The sequence below is a fragment of the Squalius cephalus genome, assembly GCF_949319135.1.
Source record: "Squalius cephalus genome assembly, chromosome: 19".
Classification (NCBI taxonomy): domain Eukaryota; kingdom Metazoa; phylum Chordata; class Actinopteri; order Cypriniformes; family Leuciscidae; genus Squalius; species Squalius cephalus.
In genome coordinates, this window is record NC_137140.1 from 2,682,339 (window position 1) to 2,704,434 (window position 22,096).

Consider the following 22,096-nt stretch of genomic DNA (forward strand, 5'->3'; position numbering starts at 1 on the left):
TTTTGGTCAATATTGTAATCACGATTATGTAACACGATTGAGAGTGGCCATATGACCAAAAACTTTTATGTGTAATTTATTAACGATAGCTATATATATATACACACAAAAAGTTGTAAAGACCTATTTTTACTTAAGTAAAAGTACAGAAGTACTTGTTTTTAAAAGTACCAAAAGTAAAAATTAAATGTCAATGTGTTGTTTTATTATTGTTGCACTGTTGAATGTAATACTTACAGTATCTCTGAATCTATGCCTGCATACCTACCCTCATATCAATATCACATTTATTTCTAGAACACAGTTCCAGTAGTGGGATTGAATGTGAGAATGAATAAGTGCACTCAATAACATCCACAATGGTTTCGGACAAATAGTGACAAATGTTCCCTCAAATAGTGCCCCTATTTAAAGTTTTTTGGCTTTTAGTATGAATATGTTTGCCTTACTGTTATCTATAAGCTGTGACATATCCATACCATATCCACAAACAATGACAAAATTCACATTTAGAAGACCAAACCCAACGTTGAAAATGAAATTCAGGTTCATGTCAGAATCCAACATCAGATTGTCATTAATCTCCAACGTTGGACAGATGTTGTATTGTGGTTGAAAATGAAAATCGTGTTGACGTCAGAAACCAACATCAGTCGAGTTCTGACGTTGGTTTCTTACATCAATCTGACTTACATTTCCAACCAAAATGCAACCCCTGCAACCATAATCATCCACTGACTGACATTACTACTCTCTACTCAAGGACCTTGACAGAAATGTAGTGGAGTAAAAAGTTTGATATTTGTCTTTCAAATGTAGTGAAGTTAAAGTAAAATGTTTCCAGAAAAAAAATAATACTCAAGTAAAGTACAGATACTCAAAAAGTATCCTTAAGTACAGTACTCAAGTAAATGAACTTTGTTACTTTAATAACTTTAATATCAAGCACATCCCTTTTTACAAAAGTCACTTTACATTATTTTACTGAATTGCTTGCTAAGTTTGGGCTTTTGATGAGTGAAAGCACACCGCTGGAAAGGAAAGGAACGGATTGGAGTGCAATAATAATTTTGCAAATGAATTGCACAGCCCTAAAAAGATGTTATTACTACTATAACAAGATGAAATATTTAACTCTAGGCATAAATCACCATTTAAATCATAAATCAGGAGTATATAATATATAAATGAGTATTTTGAGTTACACATCTGTTCAATGCAATTAAAGATTATGTAAAATATGTGCATCATCACTTTCATCATCCATGTTGAATTACTGTAAAAAAACAACAAAAAAAAACATTATGACATCTAATGAAAGCAGTGATTATTACAGAATTATGAGTAAGCATTAAGGTGTAAAATCTTAACCTGAATTGTTAAAAATGCCTTTTAACAAATCTGTGCACTGCAGATGAAGATACAAGTGTCTCTGTATGCTTTTTTTGTGACATTTGTATATTTCTTTTGGTTAATTTATTGTGATGGGAGCCCAGAGACCCAGAGGCAAAGAAATGAAGCACAATTTGTCCATTAATGATGTGCATGACTCACTTATTTAAATAAATTAAACATCAAGACTGTGTTGCATCACTTTTGTCTGACAAATCTCAGAGAGCAGGACAAGATCTGTGGAATGAGATATGCCATCATATCTTATTAAGCACAAATATTGCAGACATGCATCCAGCCTCAGATGTTGATAAATACACTGCGATATTGAAATCTGCATTAGAGTTATTCTTCTTTCCTTTTAAAGAGGCCATATTAAGTCCTTTTTCAAAGTCTTGAGTTTGTTTTTGGGCTTTACTAGAATAGGTTTTCATGCTTGAATGTTCAAAAAACACACATATTTGACACATAGATGATTGTTGCATCTCCTCTCTTCTCAATCTGTCAGAACTGATCTGAGGTGTGTTTCCCGAGGCCATCGTTCCAACAAACATTCGCAAACAGCATCGCAGAGTTGTGTTTTTAGAGTGACAGCTCTCGACCTGTGGTTAGAAGCAGAGTTTCTTGTTTGCATGACATTTGGACTCAATAAATCCTAATCTTGAGCAAAAGAAGCAAGCTGACATTCAGTACAATCTATATCTTTTATTTAGAATACATACAAATGTCATTTATGTCTTTTAGTTTGTCAAGAGATTTAAAGCACCGTTTCTGAAGAGTGCGCATGTGTGAACGAGCTCTAGTGCGTAAGAACGATGAATCTGGAAATAAAGCAAAATAACTGAGAAAAATGAGAAATAGTCCTCAGATGTCATGTCTGTAATTTATAGCAAAACATCTAGCATTAATTTGATCTCAAACAACAGATTCATTAAAATAAGTTATTACTCCACCACCTGCGTGACATCATTAACCAACATGGTTGAACGACAAATTTGCGACAATACGGTTTCGGGAAACAGTCGTGACTAGTTGATTTCTTCAACGATGCATCTTATATTGTAGTTAAGCAGCGAGTTACGGCGTTGTACGGGAAACACACTCCTGTTAAGCTCCTGTCTCTATGAAGCCCCTCCTTCTGAAAAGCACACTGTGCTCTGATTGGTCGGCTGGATCAGTGTGTTGTGATTGGTCAAGCGCTTCGAGTGTGTTTGGGAAATGCCCCGTCCCTTACCATAACCGCCAGTTTCAACACACTACTTACTAACTTAACCAGGCCCCGCCCCTTTATTCTGCATATGAATTATTTAAATGAGGAATATTGTGACGTGTTCGTTCCCGGAAGAAACTCAAGACTACAATGGAGGCGTTTCAGAGAGTTCAGAATCACTGACACTGATATAGAGAAGAATTCCCGCTGGAGGGACTTTTTCATGCTCAAACTTTTGCATCTGAAAATAAAAAGCATAACTAAATATTTATTTTTAAGTAAAGGACGCTAACATTTCAAATCAAGTGAAGGAGATTTGCGGCTCTTGTATAGGTGTTATTTGGACGGAGAGAGATAAGATGTCCTCATTTCTCTGTTGTAAAGAGTGATGTTCTGAGGGAAGATCATGTTTTATGGATGGAGGTGGAGTGTAGATCTCTGTGCTGGAGAAGCTTGAGGGGACACTTGTAATGAATCTCTTGATGTGATTACACTGCATGTACCGTGCCACAATACGTCTCAGCTTTAGTCTCACATGCATTTCAAGCATTTCAAAGCAGCGCTGTTGCTGTGGTTAGCATGCAGATGTAGCATGAGGTGATGTGTGTTCACCTGCAGTGTTATAACCGTCTCGTATTTTTAATGCAAAACAAAGTTATACAACGCAATAAAGGGGGATTCAGTTTGCCCAATAGCTGTTTAAGAATGAAAGATGCTCACCAAATGAATTAACACTATCTTTTTTATATTCCCATGCAAACAAAAATAATTGTCAACACCCAAAAAGTAAATACAAGAAGAAGAAAATCAACTTTGTGGTGCTTAACAGGAATTGGTCATTAGGTTGCACAATTCAATAAATTGAAAGTTGATGTGTGTAAGTCTTATCTGATGGTATAGTTCATCAAACAATGTCCAAAGTAGATGAATAATCCAACCATTTGCAATGAATTCAGTCCAAACGATAACAGTTCTCATGCATCAGACTCTTCCAAATCAGGAACAGTCATAAGTAAGCCAAACGCCCCAAGCTTACATCCCTCTGGGCTTTAAATCCATATTTAGTTCGCAACATGCAGTGTTACAGTCACCGATAAAGAGTCCTTCTAAAATACATACAAATAAATTGCATCAAACTCCTTAGCAACAAAAATCATCATCAAGGCATACTTTTAAATAACAGGAAAGAAAACAAATCCTTATTTTAAGTTGAGCTTGAAATGGAATATTTCCCAACCAGGACAAATGCAGGTAAGCCATGCTTTCTACCGCGGCTGTTCTGCTAACTTCTTCTACAATATTGATGGGTCGGTCATGAACGATTCGTTCATTTTGAACAAATCTTTAATATGACCCGAGTTGTCTCAGAGAGTGATTCGTTCATTTTGCGTGGACCGCGCATGCGCAACATCCTATGGGTTCTGTACTGGAAACAGAAATGATTAGTTCATCTCTCGAGTCTTCGGGTCCGAGTCTTTTGTTCTTCCCGTCAGTCCCATAGAGGCTATGCTGTCGGTACCCGGAAAGAGAAATGATGAGTTCACCTCTCAAGTCTTCGGGTCTGAGTCTTTCGTTCTTTTGTCACATGATGAACGAATGACTCGAACCCGAAGTAGAAAGACTCGAAACGTGAACTAATCAATTCTGTATCCAGTACTACAGACTGCATAGCTCAGTTTATGAGGATCACGGGATGAACGAACGGCTTAGATCGGGAGGTGAGGTAAACTAACAGACTGCATAGCCTGAAGACCAAGATAAATTAATGAATCATTTCTCTTTCTCATAATTTGGCCTTTTCCTCGCATTGCATTTTTTTTCTTATTCTAAATGCGATCAACATTTGATGTGTTTGGGGAATTTGGCTAACATGTAACATTTTAAATACATTCTGCTGAAATGAACGAAATGACTCGAAAAAAGATTCGTTCATTTTGATGAACGAGATTCAAAGATCCGAGTCAGTGGGCCTTTCTCAATCTGTGTTCTTGTCTGTTCTTGTGTTCTTGTGAAACGTCATCTTTTGTTGCCCAAGTACTGTCCCAATACACAAGTTTGCATTTTGGCAAGAACGGTTAAAATCCCGGAAGTGTTCTTGACACGCCCATTTTACCGAGGATGCATTGGTTGGTAACTTGTGTGAACTTGACGGCAGAAATATCCCAGCATTCATTTCGGCATTCGAGGAAGGAGAGGCAGGTCAATACAGTAAGTCGTTTTTCTACAATTTCGTACGCTAATTCATCACTAAATACACTTCTGAGAACATTTGATGCGAGAAATCAACTGTGTAGATTTCAAATATTGGCATTTTTACAAAAATTTATGGCGAATCGAAAATGTGCTCAAACGTTTTCGGAAGTGAGAATCTCTATAAGCGCCTGCGAGTGTTAAGTTAGCTAGCGAGCCAACTGGCCAGTCTGCTCACAGACTCGTTTAAAACAATAGCCTGCCCTTTACCGGCGTTTTTTTCCCGCCGTTGGCTAGTGATGTACACAAACAAACAACAGAAGCAGAATGAAAGGAGACAGGCGTTGCTTTATTGTTATGAATATACATTACATTGTAGTGTACAGTTGTAGAGTAATCCCTTGAGCTGAGGGTAGGCTTGGGCGATAAAGCCTGGCTGTTATCGTCAATAATTCTCGTTATGTTTGGGTACTGCAGACGGCGTCTGTGCGGGGGTATTATTGCGCAATACCAGCAAGAACACATCGTCTCAAAAATGTGTCTCAGCAGCGTTCTGTGTGCTCGTCACCTTGTGAGTTCATTCTTCCAAGAACAACTAGCAAGAGCGTTCTCCCCAAGAAAACAAGTCCGTTCTTTGCATTCTTGGTTTTGAGAAACACCCAGTAAAATGCCCCGAACTTCCCACTACTACTCTACAAACCCACCTTTACTTAAGGAGCACACTTAGACACCACAGCACCCCTAGCGGTGTGGAAGAAAGACTGCGGATAAAAGACTTCGTAACAGGCTTGTCTGTAACAGTGTATTTCAAACAAGAATCTTTCAGTGATACGTCTCGACATCAGCACTGCAGTGGGTCCTAATGACGATGTTCATTAATACTGGTCCGAATGCAGAGTTAAAAATAGGCTACCAGCAGCATTAATGTCTCATCAAATCTAATGTGGGCAGAGTAAAAAAGCAGAGGACAGTCTAAAGCAGGCGAGATGGTTGATCATAAGAATAGACCTACATACTTTTAAAAAAAAACGTTTTCTTATGATTTTGGTGAAAATCTTCAGTATTATGTATAATTTGTATAGTAAAGTGTATTAAGTTGAACTAACCCATATGCCAGGGAAAAATGTAACCTTAATGCTGTTGACTGAAACTGAAACTGAAAAATAGTTACTTGAAATAAAATAAGCATTAACTAAAATTAAATAAAGTATATAAATATAGATGCAAGCAGCAATTATCGGGGCCAAGCGCAAAGAACACGATAAGTCATGCCAACATGCCCGGGAGCATCAGACCAACTGCAACAACGAGTAATTAAAGACATTTTAAGATGATTTTTAGGCAAAATGGCTGGAAAATAAATACAGTCACTAGTAATTTGATTTAATGGTTTATCACTTTCGACCAATAGGTGGCGCTGTGACCAAATTGATGTTTTGTGGTCAGAGTAAGGTGAAGGGTTTGGTGTCATTATGCCAAAGAATTGCAGAGATACAGCCTCACTTCGGCATCATGCCTCAAATTTCTTGCTGCGGTATTTGAAAACGTTTTTTTCTATCAACACGAAATCAATAACTTTTTGTCGGCACAGTCTGAAGATGATCTGACCCAATTCTGATGAAAATCGGACAAGCGGACTAGGAGGAGTTTGAAAAAGAAGGTTTTTAAAGAAAATCAAGATGGAGGACACGAAGTTTAGCAGACTATGGCAAAATTGGTATCTATGTCCTCGGCCAGTCCAGTTTATTGAAGTCCAGGTTCACTACAATAGGCTAATGTAATCAAAAAATTATTAGCATTTATGGAAATATCATCATAACGGTTGACCACAAGGTGGCGCTGCTCCGATACTTTTTGAGTACTGTTAAGGCATGGTGTCAAAGACACAGCTTTGTAACGAAACGCCAATGATTTTGTAAAATGTAGCATTTTACGTCAAAATTCAAAATGCTTGACGCGCAAATTGGCCGATATGGTAAAATTGGGTATCGTTTGACTCGACATGCTGCACCGAATGTGTGATTTTTGGCCCAGCCGTTCAGAAGTTATAAGCAAAAATAGCCATTTTTCATATCTCCTGACCACTAGGTGACACTGCGCGGAAACTGTGCAGGTAACCTCAGGTCATGGTTGTCATAACACACACCAAGTTTGGTCAGAATTTGCTAAAGCGTTGCGGAGATATAGCTTTGAAGAATATATATTCTTGGTAGAATTCATTTGTGCGTTATTTGAGAATGAATCGGCAAATCAACTTGAATTCCATAACTTTTTTTGCCGGCATGGTCTGAAGATGACCTGATTACAAAAGTTTTTTCGGAAAATTAAAAAAGGCGAAAAAAAATGTATGATGGAAAATTACATCATATGTACAGTTGGTGGCGCTAGAGGGATTGAGTTAGAGACACCAAATCTGCTATGGTGACAGTTCATACTGTCCTCTATCCGTGTGCCAAATTTCACAACTTTCCCGCAAGCATTTCTATGGGCGGCCATAGAATCAAGAGCGGAAGAAGAAACGGAAGAAGAATTATAAGAACGCCAACGGATACAATAAGTGCCACGTACCTTCGCTTAGTTTAAGTTAAAGGACTAAAATAGCTATAACTAAATGAACTAAATGAAATAAAAATGACAGACACATTTTGAAAGAGGTCTATTATGCTCACCAAGTCTGCATTTATTTAATAAAAACAGGAATATTGTGAAATATTATATATATTTTTTTTTTTATTTGCTGCTCAAGAAACATTTCTGATTATTGTCAATGTTGAAAACAGTATTGCTGCTTCAGATTTTAGTGGAAATATGATCCATTTTATTTTCTATAATTCTTTGATTAATAGAAAATTCCAAAGAACAGTATTTATTTGAAATATAAATATTTTGTTACATTATAAATGTCTTTACTGTCACGTTTGATCAATTTAATGTGTTCGTACTGAATGCAAGTATTAATATCTTTAAAAAAAACTGACCCCAAACTTTTGACTGTGTGTTTTTATGTTGTGTTTTTTTTAACCAACTGTTGCCTTTAAGATGATCCACGTTTAAATATTGCCTTTTAGATGCTTTGCTAATGTGCTTTTAGATTCTGAAAGACAGCTTTGAAACATCACTTTAGCCACAGCAGAAGTGTTTTGCGTCAGATTTGTGTCTGATTTAATGCCATGTTGATTTGATATCGAATGCATTTACATATCCTTAATTTCCTCTGAGCCCAGAATGAATTTTCCTGGCTAAAGATAAGACTGACTTGATTAATCTGAGTGATGGCTTTGAATGAACATTTTTACATAAATGCGCGACACACACACACACTGATCTGTCCGGAGGTTTGTGTGAGGGAGTCAGAAGCGCTAGTAGAGCATGTGGAATTGAATTGGACTCAAGAATGGGGCTTTGATTGGTTGTCAGCCTATCAGATGGCTGAGGTGCTTCTGGACTGAAAAAGGATTTGTCTCTATATAAGATGTGTGAAATCTAAACTCCAATACCAGTACAAACCCCATGAGATCAAGACAAATCCGCTACTGGCTTCACAGATGAAAAACAGTGCCATGCAGAGAACATCAAATTGAAAATTGAGAGTTTACAGGAAACATGTTTGGAAATTGAAAATTAACTGCATATGATATTACGCATTTAATATAAGGAGCAGTAAAACAGACCCGAGCTAACATGAACTAACAATGGCTTCTAATGCATCTCAGCCAATCATAATCAGGGACTGGAACTTTCAGAATATTTTTCTTTAAGGCCACATTTATAATTAAAGGGGTGGTATAATGCCCTTTTCACAAGATGTAAAATAAGTCTCTGATGTCCCCAGAGTGTGTATGTGAAGTTTTAGCTCAAAATACCCCACAGATATTTTTATATAGCATGTTAAAATTGTCACTTTTTGAGGGTGAGCAAAAACGCGCCGTTTTGTGTATGTCCCTTTAAATGCAAATGAGCTGCTGCTCCCGGCACAGGGGGCGGAGCTACAACAGCTTGTGTCCTGAAAATTTCAAAAACTTTTAGCCTTTTATGTTCAAACTGGAGTCAGACAATGATGGAGAGACTCAAGAAGAAGTGACAACATGCAGAAGCAACATTTCTGAATGGTTAGTTGATGAATTTATGTATGTGTAGTTATCTTCTAGTCATTGATTAGCATATTCTGTCATGATAATATATAAATCATGTTCCAGGGGCGGGGTTTATGTAAATTCTAGGGTTAGTGATATCACTAACCCGAGAGGAATGTCGTGTAGTCTCTACCAGCGTTAACAACATCTGCAAAGTTACAACGCTCAAAGTTCAAAGCAAAGGGAGATATTTGCTTTTAAAGAAATCGCTTTTAAGGACTACAACAAGCAATTATCTCCCTTTGCTTTGAACTTTGAGCGTTGTAACTTTGCAGATGTTGTTATCTCAAACAGCTCAAACAGCAACATTACACACTAACTAAAGTTAGAAATGTGAAATCATAATCAACCACCCCTTTAAACGGAAAGAATATGAACATTCTGTCATCATTTACTCACTCTCATATCATTGCAAATCTGTATGGAAGATATTTTGAAGAACATTGGGATCTGAACAACATTGGACCCCACCGACTTTGATTATATGGAACAAAAATTCATATTGTGTCTTATACGGTTCATATTGTGTCTTATACAACACTATTTTGGTTGAACTTTCCCTTTAATGGCTATTTGCTCTTTAAAAAAATAGTGCGTACCTTCAGTACGGGCTGGAGATTCATTTCTAAGCCACAGTGACCCAAGACTAGACAGTTACTGTGGACGCCGTTCTGTTTTATATCTGCTTGCTGCAGTTTGCGAAAAACAAATGGCTTTGGATGAAGGTTTGGCAGATATAAAGCATCCTCTGCGTTGGTTTGAATCTCACACACCGCCTTCAAAGGACATTTGAAGACTATAAATGGAAAGCATGTAATTTTCATCTCCTGTTTAAATTTTGTCCTGATCATCAGCACTCTTCTTAACAACCTTAGCTTGCTGTTTGAAAGACGGTAGTGTGACCAGGTGTGTGTGTGTGTCCTGTTTTCCAGAGGGTTTGGCTGTTGGCGTAGGCTTTGGGGCCATCGGAAAAACTCCATCAGCGACGTTTGAAAGCGCCAGGTAAGCCATGAACACAGTTTAAAGGATAGTTCACCAAACTTTTACTCTCCCTCATATCATTCCAGCACATTATTTTCTTCCGTGAAGCACAAGAGATGTTTAGCAGAATGTCACCGCTTCTGTTGCGAAAAGCATAATAAAAGTTGGCCATTCAAAGATTTTGGTAACAATCAGGTTCCAACATTTATTAGCTAACATTAACTAGCAACTCTTTAAAAATGATATGATCAATAAGTCATGACAACAAGTCAATATGTTTTTCCATTGCTTCAACTCATCAAAATAATTTAACCAATTTCAACTTTATTTTTCTAAGTTCAACTTGGCAAGAAAATGAGTTGAAATGACTTGAACAGCCAATTTGATTATACGTAAAGATTTAAGGCATTACAGTTGAAATACAATAATTTGAATTACAATAATTTAAGTTGAATTACAGTGAATAGAAAATTTGGTAAGACTATATATTAGCCTTTATATTTAATGCATCATAAAAGTATTTTTAATGCATTAATTATGCCTTTTAATGCACCTTATAAGACATTATATGTCTCATGAATAATTGTAACCACAGTTATAATGCATTATATTACTGGTCTGATCTATTTATTGAACGTATCTTTAGAAAGTATAATGCATTAAAACACACGACAAACAACCAATTTCAGATGTAGATGCTAAATTCACTGTAAACCACGGGGCTTATATTATGCTTTTATAAAACGATTAGTCCATTAAAATATTTAATATTTATCACAGGTATGTGTTTGTAGGCGTCGAACATGGCTCAACCAATCAGAATCAAGGACTGGAATCATCCATCAAGATTTTCAGTCAATAACGGCCTAAATCTCAGTCTGTTCCACACAAAAAGCTAGTTTCGGGAGAATATAGTACACAAGTCATAACTTACTTTTGTAGTGCTTCTTGAGCTTTGCAGTATAAATAGCCATGCTTTTGTTGTTTAAAAAAGAGCAGACATTCTGTCTAACATCTGATTTAGTTTTTTATGGGTTATTGAATATATATGATGAGGCCAGAAGTACACTGGACTGAATGTAGACAAATTGTAATAGTAAAAGATAGTGGCTGCTAATGCTTGAAGTCATAATAACTGAGGATCTGGACTGAGAACACATGTTTTATCACTTCCTCTTGTAGTAAAAAAACAAGTTGCTTTGCATGAATATCTGAAAGCATTGATTTTAATTGCTAATATCTCAAAAACTGCCCTCAAATGAGATAACAACTAAAAATGCAATATATTAAATCCCAAGAATGTTGAAGAGTTGAAAGCTCGGTCACACATACGTGAGCAAAAGTGATGTCTGGCCATCTTCAAACTTTAATTGAAATATTAAGCATATTATTGTGTTTGGAGTCATTTGTTTTATTTGTGATAACGCAATGAAAAATGCCAAATTATGCGACATAATTTGTGTCCAGGCTGTCATACAAGTTAGTGATGAACACATGCGGGGGAAAATAAACGAGAGAACCAACGAAAACTAACTGATAATGTATGCTTTTTCCTGACAGCTTTTTTGTTTTCTTTGCATTTTTTTTACATATATAAACCTATTACTTTTTTGCCAAGTAATTTTGTCAGACAAATACCTTAACTAAGTTTAGTGTTTTGTTCTTCTCTCATATTTAACATATTTAAAAAATAGAAAATATTTTCCTCACATTTTAATGGTTTAATCATAGGTTCATTAAAACCATCCGGACATCACTTTCAGCAATGTTTTTTTTTTACATTACTTTAATTCACCATTAAATTGTTGGTTTCCACCTTTTTTATAAAAGTTAAACGTGATTCAACTAGATTTTTTACGTCAGTTTAATTTAATTTAAGTTGAAATGACTTCATCCAAGTTCAGCCAAGGCAAAAATTGAAAGTTGAAATGGGTTCTAGATTTTTTGCAGTCAGGCGTATAATGGAACATGAACAGTTTCTCTTCATTGTTCTCTGTCGAGAAAGAAACTAATATGGGGCCAGAAGGACGTGATGATGAGTTGATTCATTGTGGGGTGAATTATTTATTTAAAAGGGCTCATGCAGAGTCATATTCTGCGGTTTAGCGTGACTGGATGTTTCTTGAATTTAGCTGACAGGATTGTGTGATGCTGTCACCAAGTGGTCGAAACTGGTATTGTGAGAACTCTGTGTCTCTCCCAAACACACACACACACACACACACACACACACACACACACACACACACAAAGAACGTGCTGTTGTGATAATGCACACATGTTAATATCCATGTTCTCGAGTGTTTAAACGTGAGAATCCTGCCAGACAGGGAGGGAGCGAGCGAGAAGGAAACCGGCTAACAAGTGTTCACATCTTACTCCCAGATGGAGTCTATTAGCCATCGCTGAGAATCAGAGCCGCATTGTGAGCGTTCAAGCACCTGGACTCCACTATGTGTGCGCACATTTGTGACCAGATGTGAGCCAAAGCTCGCAGATGTTGAATGTGTGTCTTTTATTCTGCATTTCTGTCTTGTGTGTGTCTTTAATACCATGTATTTCCATATAGGAAAAGCTGTTTTGGATTAGTGTTGCAATCATATAATCTCTTTACATCCATACTGACAACTCAGGGTTTCCTACTCCGCGCTTTCTAGATGAAACCTCTATTTGCGCATGATTAAAAGCGCAGAGAGAAGGAGAGACAGATGGATGAATGGAGACATAGTTTGTTCAACGAGTAAACACAGAGCAGCTTTGAACGTATGATACGGCACAAGAAAGAGGTCTTTGTCCAAGCCTAAAAACAATCGCACGAGGGCAAACGGAGAGTGGAGCCAAAGTCCCTTTAAGGCAAGTCATTCAACACATCTTATCCCGCCATATTGCTCCCATTCATAGGAATATGAGTGCACCGCCTGTGTATATCTCAAGGTTTTGGTAGAGCGCAAGTCAAGTTAAGTTTATGTGTGGAGCGCTTGTCACATTGCACATTATTTCAAAGCAGCGTTACATAAAATCATGATGTCATTTATAATATCTCAGTATTTCAATGCATTATAGTTACATTTAGCAGATTAGAGATGGGTGAGAATATAGTTACATTTGGCAACAAAACAAACAATCAAGCAGTTGGTGTTTACTATACAGTAGATATTGTTACATGAGAATACTGCATGTATGCAGATAAAGCTGCATGTACTATAATATGTACTAATATCCAACTTGAAACATTATACCGAAATTGTCCATTTTGATTCCATGGTGACTTTAAAAGATATATGGGTTTTTTTTTCTCAAAAATAAATGTTTCTTTTTTATATTTTTTTATTGCTTTATAATCTTTATAATTGAGTTCTATGGAGGGGAGATTTTAAATGTTTTTAATCAAAACTGTTAACTGTTAACGAAAATATGATGAGAATTTTTTTATTATTATTGTTAATAATGCTTAAGATTAGATTAGATTAGATTAGATTTCCTTTTATTGTCATTGTAAGAAAATACAATGAAATTCCATTTGCACCAAGTGAGGACGGATCACAAGCAATAAGTAAAAAAAATAAAACTATATCAATAACATTTCTACATTTCACTTCCACGCACTTCCATCAGCTGGTACCCGGCCAACATAAATAGATGCAATTTATTGCACAATCCCAGTTAGCTGGTTGATTTCATAAATGTAATCAGTGTATTTGAAAAAGAAACATTTAAAGTCGGCATGAAACGGACTGGTATTGTGACGTATATCCGAATGAAACACTTCTGGAACAAGAACAAATGTAGAAGAGAACAAAACAAAAATAAAAACAGAACAAAATCTCATCAGAGAGGGGAAGAGAAGAGATGCTGCAAGAGTTATTCTGATTCAAGATCACAGGAACATACATTTAAAACAGTAATGATGAAGCGCACGGATAAATCATTTCGAATAAATGCTGCAAAATAAGGAAACGATTTCTTCCAGCTTCATATTTTGATTCTTCCATTTCTCGACTGCGCTGGAGAAAGTGCTGCTGGTTTTGGTTTTGTGTTCATCATTCTTTTCCACGACACAAACCTTGTTGGTTTTGTGAAGCTGCACCAGAATATCCCCACAAGACTTTCGTTATTAAGTGAAAAAGAAAGAAAGAAATGTGCAATTCCCCAACACACAACCAGTTTATTCTGAAAATAAAATAAAATCATTAGTTTCGAAATTATGAGGGACTTTTCCCAGAGTCACCGTTACTCTGCTCTAGTTATATTATACTCTGCACTAATCTACTGTACTCTACTGTACTGTACCCTCATTCTGTCTGTCCTTTCTGGCTAAACATACAGTGTAATCAACACTTGCATGACTTTAAAGTTGTTTTGAGGAACCAGGAGAATCACAGATTTCTTTTAAAGGATTTCTGGGAAGTGGAACAGTTTACATTATTGTCATTAGTCTCTGGTAATTAATGTGGGATGGCTGGAATTCACAGGGATCTACAGGGAAGCCACATTGGATCATGTTTTCCATTCAGTAAAGAACTGAAACCTTCCGAGTGTTTGGTCCTCACATGAAAAACCCTCAACAAACGATTAATAACGGACGTTATAGACCTGTTCAGTCAGTGGTGATTCTAGCATGTTCCTCCAAATATCAGACGTTAGTCATTCAAGAATCTCTTTTGGGCTTGTGCTAATTGTATGTTATTAGGACACCGGAAACCGCTAACTTTATTAGCCTGACCTTTATGCTGAAAAGTTTAATCCTGTGTTATATTTTTGCGATTTTCTGTGGCAACAAATTGCCTTTTCCAGACATGCACAACCTAAGTGCGTTTGCTAACATTATTTCACCTTCAACCTCAGAGAAGATGGTTGTTTATTCAGCGGCGTCTGAACATCTTGACCTGTCGGAGGGTCTGGATGTGGCCAGAAGTGATGCAAAATTGACATTTTTACCCTTTATTCAAATATTATTACAAATTTGTTAAAGCACTCTAAAATATGCTGGGCTGTTTCAATAAATGTTTGGGTCAAATATGGACAAACCCAACCGTTGGGTTAAAAAATGTAATTTAAAAATGTAAATCAACGGTTGGGTTTATCTATATTTGACCCAAACATGGATTGAAACACCTCAGCATTTTTTAAGAGTGTAGTTGCGCTTGAAATCAATAGTTTTATTTGCAATTTTTGGCCAGACTGTCATATGAAAATTTATGAACACATGCAAAAACAAGAGAGAACCAATGAAATATTATGTTGTTGTCAATGTATGCGTTTTCCTGTCAGCTTTTTGATTTTAAATTATATCTTTAGAGTTTAATTCTTCCCTCATATTTAAAATATGTAAAAATATAAAAGTGTCCTCATAATTGGATAGTTGAATCAAACTTGTAGGGTCATTAAACACTGCTTTCCCAGTTTGTGAGAGCGTCTCGTCCTCCATCCCGAGCCACTGAAGGCAGTCAGACAGACAGTCTTCTCTCTCTCCTCTGAAACAAAAGTCTGTTTGTTTTCCAGGGAAAAGCCACTCTTCTGTTTCTTTCCCTTTCCCAGCACTCTTCTCCCAGTCAAAGCAGTCCTTGCATTCCCCAGTACCCACATACTCAAGTGGACTGTTAAAACCAGATGCTCAGAGACTCTTCAAAGAAACTGGGACTTTCTTTTCTTTTCTTTTTTTTTCTTTTTTTGCATCTCAAATGTAGGTACAGAGCACATGTTTCTGAGATCCGCTGAAGCCCTGATCTTTTGCTCGGACTCGGGTGTGTGTTGGGATAAATGTGCTGCTGACATCACTGAACTGTACTGACTCGCTCCTCATCGCATGCAATAGCGGAGGTGACGTGACCCTGGAGTTGTCAAAACATTTTACGACAAGTTTATTTTATTTCCAGGGCTAAATGTGATGAACTCAGCTGGAATAACATCTCCCCTCCTGCCTCTCTGCTGGAGGTGTTTCTGTCAAAACCCTGAGGCGCACTAACATTAGTCCTCTACGCATCAGTTATGTCATATTTAAAGAGCGAACGAGCTCATTTTAGTGGAGGTCGATCTTATGCTCGCCTTTCCTTCAGCAATTCCCTCTGGTGAAAGACTAATATAAATGAATAATGAAAGTTACTGAGAAAAAATAATGAAAATGGGCTAATAATTTAACTTAATTGAAATAATTTAATTCTTATTTCCTGACCAATCATTTTTGACGATTAAGAACTTAGTGTTTAGCCACTTTATGGAAATATATATAATTAACCCTCTGGGGACCAAGGTGTTTTTGGGGCCCTTGAGGTGTTCTGACATGCCTTGACATTTGTGCTTTTTTCAGTTGCTTATAAACATGTTAATGGCAAAGGTGTAAATTCACTCTATATAGCACAAACAGGCCTACCATAATATGCGAGCAACATGTATGTAGATGTTTGTATTTTTAAGAGAATAATGTTTATGTGTGGTTATTTAAAAAAATACAAATGAAAGTTGCTGAAATAAGACCACAAAACTCATACAAAATATGTGCCCACAAGACTTTTGACTAATGGATGTTGTCTCTTCGAGTTCTGGCTTCAAAATTATGTGAAAATAGTCTTGCTTTATCGTTCACAAAAAAAATACATTGATTTAAATGGTGTAAAACAGGTTTTGCTTGGAAAGCCAATATGCGAGGGGGCGTGAAGGAGGAGTGGTTTACACCTGAGATTACAATGTCCCACCCACTCTGCATAATGACTCTAATTTAATTTGCGATTATATAAGCGGGTCAGTCAATTGGGAAAGAATGTCAAAGTGGATAATAATAATCGTATTTTGTTAAATGTTGTCCAGGCAATAACAGATCTGCCGTTTAATATCAGTCTAATCAAGCCATTATTGAACCTCATTTGATTACTAATGTCTGTAGATGTCTTTAGAGATGTTTTAATAGCGTCACTAGTTTGAATGTTATTTCAATTCATTCAAGTTCTAACTCTGATTCTATTTGTTTTCATCATCATTTAAGTTTGACATATTTCACTAATTAAAAATATATGTAGTTGCTTTTTTTAATACGCGATAGATTATCAGAGCTGTGCATTGTTGCATTAGTGTATATAAATGGAAATGTCACTCTTCTTTGTGTTCGTTTAGTAAAAAAAATAAGCATATTTTAATTGACCTAAATTTACTCCATTGCACTTTCTGCTTCAAACTAGTTGGATCTACTTGGCGAGATTCACATTCAATTCACATTCGATTCAGTTCAATTCACATTTTCAATTCACATTCACATCTCGACCAAATATTGTCCTATCCTAACAAACCACACATCAATGGAAAGCTTCTTTATTCAGCGTTCAGAAAAAAAGCTGACCCATGTGACTGGTTTTGTGGTCCAGGGTCACAAATGTGTGGCTGTTGTCATTGTTCAGCATGGTCTTCAGTGTTTGATGGACTATGTTGATGTGTTCTGGGAACTGATGTACTGTGTTTACTGGTCCTGTGAGTGTACGCTTAACCAAACACACACGCCAACAGGAATTCTGCCGCACAATGGACCTTTGCAGAAGATCATAAACAGCTTGTCAGCAAAGACCCAAAAGCTTCCAGATTGATTTCTTGATGTAAATTTGGGACAGAAGGTTTGTGCTTTTCACAGATGTGGACCGTACAGGATTTCTCTGTTGGTTTTATTGATTTATTGAGTCTTTGCTCAGTCAAACAGAGTGTGAGCTCGCATCTCTGCAGTTTTGATCTCGTGTTTCTTCTAAATCTGCGTGTGTTCTTCAGCTTTAGCTCTCTCTGAGCTTCGGTCTGTATGTGCTCATGTTTTGGTCTCTTCTCGTCCTCAGGCTTCCTCTGATGTGTATTGTGTCATTGATGCACCACAGCACACTCGTTTAATGAATCATGTTTGTTCATTTGATTCTCATCTGACAGACTGACGAGAGGTTCATGCTTCAGTTCCCACAATCCTCTGCTCAGGAATGATTGAGATGTTTATAATGCGCTTTTATTTTCTGAGTTGATCTTGAATCTGACGGATTAACATCTATCTATACTGAATCTATCTATCTATCTATCTATCTATCTATCTATCTATCTATCTATCTATCTATCTATCGTTTTGTCGTTTTATTTGTTCTATCTGTCGTTTTATCCATCCATCCATCCGTCCATCCATTGTTCATATCTATCGTTTTATCAATCCATCCATCCATCCATCCATCTATCGTTTTGTCGTTTTATCTTTTCAATCTATCGTTTTATCCATCCATCCATTCATCCATCCATCCATTGTTCATTCTATCCATCCATCCATCCATCTATCGTTTTGTCATTTTATCTGTTCTATCTATCGTTTTATCCATCCATCCATCCATCCATCCATCTATCGTTTTGTCATTTTATCTGTTCTAGCTATCGTTTTATCCATCCATCCATCCATCCAACCATTCATCCATCCATCCATCCATATATCGTTTTGTCGTTTTATCTGTTCTATCGTTTTATCCATCCATCCATTCATCCATCCATCCATTGTTCATTCTATCCATCCATCATCCATCTATCGTTTTGTCGTTTTATCTGTTCAATCTATCGTTTTATCCATCCATCCATCCATCCATTCATCCATCCATCATTCATTCTATCCATCCATCCATCCATCTATCGTTTTGTCATTTTATCTGTTCTATCTATCGTTTTATCCATCCATCCATCCATCCATCCATCCATCCATCCATTCATCCATTGTTCATTCTATCCATCCATCCATCCATCCATCTATCGTTTTGTCATTTATCTGTTCTAGCTATCGTTTTATCCATCCATTCATCCATCCATCCATTGTTCATTCTATCCATCATCATCCATCTATTGTTTTATGTCGTTTTATCTGTTCTACTGTATGTATCATTTTATCAATCCATCCATCCATTATTCATTCTATCCATCGTTCTATGTCGTTTTATCTGTTCTATCTATTGATTTATCCATCCATTCATCCATCCATCCATTGTTCATTCTATCCATCCATCCATTCATCCATCCATCCATTGTTCATTCTATCCATCCATTCATCCATCCATCCATTGTTCATTCTATCCATCCTATCCATCCATGTATCATTCATTATATCTATCTGTCATCATCAATCGTTCTGTTCGTCCGTCCGTCCATCCATCAGTTTATCTATCTATTTATCTACAGTATTTATTTATTTGTGAACTATTCAAAATATTAAATACAATTTAAAGTCTGTCAAAGGTTTACTGCATTTACACATGTTCTAAGAGTCGTAAGCCCTATTTTATTCCCTCTTCATGTACATTTCCTTTCAGCGAAAAAAAACAACTGGACTGGAGCAGTTTGACATGTACATTTTTGCATGATATGAACTAAAGATTCAACTATATTTCATGTTTATTGCTGATAGACAATGTCTAACTTGCCTTACGGGACTTTGGATCAGATTTAATGTAATTATGGATGAAGCAAAGTTGTAGCTCATGCCCTCCTGAAACAAATGAAGCCTACATTTATGATTCATTTTGATTATGAAAACAAGCATGCTTAGAAAGATCCTCTTTGTGTGTCTCACACTAATGACTTATCTAATGAGTCTTATGAGTATTATCTTCAAATTAACACATTCATTGAAACGGTAAAACATATCAGCATTTCCCCTCTTCTCCATTTTAATCTCATGATAGGCTACTTACAGTAAATGTGCCAAACATTATCACAGATAATACGTTTACACAAACCTTGCAGAATGTGTAAGATGTTAAGAATTAAAAACAAGTAAATAAATACAAATGATTAAGATGTAATCCAAAAGTTACAGCACATTTAACATAGTTCTATATAAAAGCTTTTCTTCTTAGAGTGTGGCATGTAAAATTATTCAGTAAAAATTCAGTTTATCCTTCAAAATATATACTGTATATACAGGCTGTGAAAATATTTAGTCAAAATGTGATGTAGTGAGAAAAGAAAGCAGGAGGAGAGTGAGAGAGAGTGAGAGAGAGAGAGAGGGCTGGACTGATGGCTCTCTATCTAAATGTTATTCTCTGCCGTCCTCAAAGAGCACATTGTGCTTTGAATCTGAAAAACATAGGGCCCCTGTTCTCCCTCTCTCTGTCTCTCATCCATCTCTCTCCCTCTTTCTCCACATCCCTCCATTTCCTCCACCCCGCCCTGTTTTTCCTCTCGCGTTTTCATTCTGCCGTCTCTCATCTCCCTCACTTGATAACGACTTTGAAAGACATTTCTCTCGATTGCTTTTATTTTCTTGTTTTCTTGAGCTTGGCAGCGGTTGGTGAAGCGTCTATAAAAATAAACCCTCTCTGGCCTCTTATATTATTCGTTTGTTGTTCCTCCGTCTGTTTTTACAACAAGGAATAGCATGTTGACAGCATTTGATAAGTTGAGCATTATAAAAGAATAAAATTACCAATATGAATGCATCATGTGCATAATTCTGCATATTTTCCCTTCAGAGCAGTGCTAAAACTGCTGCAGTTTCCATCTGGGTCTGCTCAGAACTGCACAAACCCCCAAACATGTTTGTTCTGTGAGCGAATGCTGTTAATCAGAGTTTGGACTGAACTCAGTTCAGTTTCGCAGGACACGCTTGGCTCGACACCACAGGTGTGTGTTTATACATGCCAGTAAAATATGGCACACACTCCAACTTTCTGTCTGGCCGCCTCAAAGACGCACCTGCCGTTCTCAAAGCTGGGGTTATTACTGGTAAATATGAGTTTGAGGGAAGAAACTGTGAGTTTCTGCATTACAGACTATGTGCCCTATTTTAACGATCTGAAACGCAAGTATCAAGCGCTAAACACAAGTAACTTTGTGGGCGGATCTCGGGCGCTGTTGCTATTACACCGGCGGGATAAATGAATCTTGCGCCCGACGCAAATCTAAAATGTGTTGGTCTGAAGTCGCTTCATTACTCATAGGTGTGGTTTGGGCGTAATGTGAAATAAACCAATCAGAGCGTCATCTCACATTCCCTTTAAGAGCAGGCGCGCTTGTTCCATGGCGGATTGCTATTATAACGGCGGATTTGCCAGGAGCGGTTCACAGCCGAGGAGACCGACGTTCTCGTCAGGGCCGTAAAACACAGACAAGTGACATTGGGGATGGAGAAACACACCCAAATTAGCTTCGCTTAAACAGGCGTATAATAATTTTGGTAAATGTTTGATAAATGTTAAATGTTTGGATTTATGCCTATTTTTCCACATCTTCATGGACACCACAATGATTTCCCTCGTGTGGAATATTTTTACTTGTAATAATGTATGGTTTTCTAAAAATGAAAACTGCTGTGTCTGTGTGTAGATGAGATAAGCAAAGTGTGTGTGTGTTGTGCACACGCTACATTATGGCCAAGCATGCGCCCTTAAAACAGCATCTGAATAACGCGCCACTGACTTTAGACGAGGTTTGTCCTGGTCAGTGGCGGAATTGTTTTCTGAAACTGCAAAATAGCACCAGGGAACGTTTGCGCCGGAACACGCCTCCTCTTTTCCCTGATCCGCCCCCGGGGAGCGCAAGTTCATTCCCTAATTTACCGACGTGCGTCTGTGGAGGGAAAAGTTCGCTGTGCGTCGGGTGCAATATAGGAATGATACATGCGTCGGTGTACAAAGTCAGTTGCGCTGGGTGTAAGATAGGGCCCTGTAAGTTAAAGAGAGTTTATCGGAGGAATAGAATGAATCTGTAGAATCAGCTTTACTTTTTCACCTTAATGTTCCCTCAAACATTTCATAGTCAATGAGGGTTGCTGAAGTATACGTTTCAATTAAAATTAAGTTCTGCACTTGTAGACACACACACACACACACACACACACACACACACACACACACACACACACACACACACACACACACACAAATGCAGTTTTGTAGATGTTGGTCCTTCTTTGAGTATTTGAGGATTATCTCTTCTACTCTTTGAGTATTAGATAGATACTATACTTTTATTTCTAGATATTAAACACACTCCTGATGGCCTTGCCTTCCCATACAGTAACTTTGCTTCATTATGAGTAAGCAAAGCTCTGGGCAATACCATCTTTGAAGCAAACTAATGGGAAATGACAAGCCAGCACAAACACTGTGATCACCATCTTAAACTCGCCAGTGCACATTTGTGTTAATATGTAGTGAAGATCAAGAAGAAAATAATATCTAATAAAGCGTTGTGTTTGGTA

At 37.1% G+C, this 22,096-nt stretch overlaps 1 protein-coding gene across 2 annotated transcripts in view; it reads left to right on the forward strand.

Annotated features, from left to right (window-relative positions):
* Positions 1-22,096, forward strand: part of slc39a11 (solute carrier family 39, member 11) — a 165,802-nt gene that overhangs the window by 113,510 nt on the left and 30,196 nt on the right. For both annotated transcript variants that reach the window (XM_079852020.1, XM_079852021.1), the window contains exon 7: positions 9,858-9,927. In XM_079852020.1, coding sequence (XP_079708146.1) covers positions 9,858-9,927 — 70 coding nt within the window. The remainder of the gene's footprint in view (positions 1-9,857; positions 9,928-22,096) is intronic.